Source organism: Mercenaria mercenaria, chromosome 3 (assembly GCF_021730395.1).
Source record: "Mercenaria mercenaria strain notata chromosome 3, MADL_Memer_1, whole genome shotgun sequence".
In the NCBI taxonomy this organism is placed as follows: Eukaryota; Metazoa; Mollusca; class Bivalvia; order Venerida; family Veneridae; genus Mercenaria; species Mercenaria mercenaria.
Genome location: NC_069363.1, coordinates 102,878,318 through 102,881,725, shown reverse-complemented (window position 1 = coordinate 102,881,725; position 3,408 = coordinate 102,878,318). Strand labels below are relative to the sequence as shown.

The 3,408-nt window shown below is 39.6% G+C and overlaps 1 protein-coding gene across 1 annotated transcript; it reads left to right on the top strand.

Annotated features, from left to right (window-relative positions):
- Positions 1–573: 573 nt before the first annotated feature.
- On the top strand, positions 574–2,736 carry LOC128556011 (circumsporozoite protein-like). Its single transcript, XM_053539895.1, has 2 exons — positions 574–643; positions 2,372–2,736. Exons 1-2 carry the CDS (start codon positions 574–576, stop codon positions 2,734–2,736), a joined length of 435 nt encoding a protein of 144 aa, XP_053395870.1.
- The last annotated feature ends 672 nt before the right edge of the window (positions 2,737–3,408 follow it).

Genomic DNA, 3,408 nt, shown 5'->3' with positions numbered 1-3,408 from the left:
CTACGTTTTGGTATAAGACCAATCCAACCTTCCCATCCGTACTCATAAAATAACTGGAAGCAGACACGGTGGCTTAACATTACAAATTCGTTGTGGTTGAACACACGCAGGTGCAAGTGTTTCTTCAACACAGGCTTCACTGGTCTCAGGTTGCTTGGTCCGTGCGGCAAAACTTCTAATCTACGTACAGGGATCGTCATTCTGCTTATATCGCTTAACTCCACCACGCAACCATCAATGTCAGTGTTATAATTCAAGAAGGAATCTGCTGTTGCCTTATCCATCGCAAAGGCCCCAGCATACACACGCTTACTTCGAAACAGAAATGATTTGATTGAACGGAGCTCTTCCAAAACAGTCACCAGATTTCTGTTCTCATGCGCAGTATAAAAAAAAATCCTGAAGATCGTCGCTATCGTCCATGTTCAGCTGTTAAAATTCAAATGTTTAAAGCCAGTTAAAGACGTTCAAACCTTATGGCTATCTTTCTATCAGTACAAATACGACAGAGGATCCAACGATCCTCTTCAGAAAACATTTTAAATGTCTTTCTCAGGGGGCATGCTTGTCGATATGTCATTCCGATTGATCTCATTATGGACACTACATGATGAAAATCACTCTCGGACTCTAATGCCGCCTGGTAAATAACTGGCCGTGGTTCCGTATTCATGTCCTGAAATGACATGTCAAATCATATATGGGTGACACTGGTCGTAACCCGGGTTAACAGTACGTAATCCAGGGTAATACTGGTTAACATATTGCATATTCAAATAGCAATAGATGTGTCTATCTATCATGCTTAATTATTTGGCGCAGCCTTCAAAAAAAAAAAAAATAAATAAATAAATAAATAAAAAAAGGAATCTATTTCAGTAATTGATCACCATCATCACAGGCATCTTCATCATTAGCATCAATATCATCATAATCTTCATTATCATCATTACTTCTCCAAACATCACCTGCATCATCAAACTAATCATCACCATAATCATCACAATCATCATCTAATTCATATTAGTTCGCTTCATATAAAATTCACAGTACAATAACAATAGCCAAGACACTAAGCAACAGAAACATCATCAACGGCCACAAACATCTCCTTAATTATATTTGAAATAATAAGAATTCTTCTACCTTCAAAGAAAAAATGTTCCAAGATCACTTACATAAAATAATATTGCCTTGAATAAATCAAAACAGTCCAAAAAGACAAATGTCCATCTAAAACCGCATAAACAATATATAGAACTGAACACATTGAAGTCGAACGCCCAAATGAACAGATTTAAAATCTCTTCATGCGCACGCAGCATTATGAACACGTGACAATCTAAACCAATCAGAAACTTCAAAAACACATACAACAGCTATATTACCAAATTTGGAAAATTTCAAATCAACACGTGACTTCTTTCAGTCACAAGTTCTATACATACATTCAAATTCCACCCTCATATTGTCACGTGATGTTTGTTTACATTATCCCTGAACTAAAGACCCTTATCCCAGACCGACTATTTCGCTCAAACCAAAGTCAGACCCAAACCCAAATCCAAATCCAAACTGGAACGAAAATCCAAACCCAAACGCAGAGTGAAACCTAAACCCAGACCCTGTAACCAAAACCCAAACGAAAACCTAATGTCAAACCCAAACCCAAACCAAATAGTCAATTGACTATTGACCCGAAAAGCCGAACACAACCGAAATTCAAACCGAAACCGAAACCCAACACCAAACCAAACCCCAAACGGAAACGTAATGTCAAACCCAAACCGAAACCCAATAGTCGATTGACCAAGACACCCTACGTTTGATAATGCACCAATCCAAACCCAACCCAAAGACAAACCCGAACGCAAACCCAAACCCAAACGCAAACTTTAACCGAAACCTAAACCCAACCGAATTTCAATCCCGAACACAACTCAAACCGAAACCCTCAAACCCAAACCCAAACCAAACTTCAACACAAATCCAAACCTTGGCACACACCCAAACCTAAACTCATATCAAAATTTAATCCCAAAACCAAAAAATTAAACCCAAACCAAAACCAAAGCCTAACCCAAACTCTAAGATCCAAACCAAACCCGAAGTAAGCTTAATCCAAACCCAAACTAAACCCGAACTGTCAATTGACAATGACCCTCACCCTAAATCGATCCACTATTTTGTTCAAACCCAAGTGAGACCCAAACCCAAACTCAAATCGAAACCGGAATGAAAACCCAAACCCAAACACAACCCAAAGTAAAACCTAAACCCAAACCCTGTAATCCAAACCCAAACCAAACACAAACGAAAACCTAATGTCAAACCCAAACCCGAACCCAAACCCAATAGTCAATTGATCCAGACACCCTACGTTTTGATATTGCACCAATCCAAACCAAACCCAAAGACAAACACAAACCCGAACACAAACCCAAACCCAACCTTAAACCAAAACCTAAACCTAGGCAAAATGCAATCTCAAACACAACTGAAACAGAAACCCTCAAACCCAAACCCAAACGCAATAGTCAATTGACCAGGACACCCGACCTTTCGATAATGCACCAATCTAAACCAAACCCAAAGACAAGCCCAAACGCAAACGCAAACCCAAAGGCAAACTTTAACCCAAACCTAAACCCAACTCCAAATCAATCACAAACACAACTCAAACCGAAAAGCTCTAACCCATACCCGAACCAAGCTTCAACCCAAATCCCGATCTAAACACAAAGTCAAACCTAAACCTAAACCCATCCCAAATTCAATCCCAAACCCAAATGAAACCCAAAGAAAAACCAAAGCCTAACCCAAACTCTCAGAACCAAACCAAAACCAAAGTAAATTTAATCCGAACCCAAACTGAACCCGAACTGTCAATTGACAATGACCCTTACCCCATATCCACTATTTCGCTCAAACCAAAGTCAGACCCAAACCGAAACCCAAATCCAAACCGAATGAAAACCTAAATCCAAACCCAACACGAAGTCAAACCTGGGTTAGAGTTTGGATTTGTGTTCGGATTAAAGAGTTTGGGTTTGAGGTGGGTTTAGGTTTGATTTTGGATTGTGTTTGTGGTGGGGTTTTCGTTACTGTTAGGATTGTGGTTTGGGTTTGGGTCTGACTTTGGGTTTGATTTGGACTGGTGCAATATCAAAAGATCTGTTGACTATTGAGTTTGGGATAGCGTTTGACATTAGGTGGGTTATCGTTTGGGTTTGGTTTTGGTTTTGGGTTTGGATTACATGGTTTGGGTTTAGGTCTAGGTTAGGGTTGTGTTTAGATTTGGGTTTTCATTCCAGTTTGGATTTGGGTTTGGGTTTGTGTCTGACTTTGGTTTGAGCATATATAGTCGTTCTGGGGTAAGGGTCCTTGTAAATTGACAGTTTGGGGTAT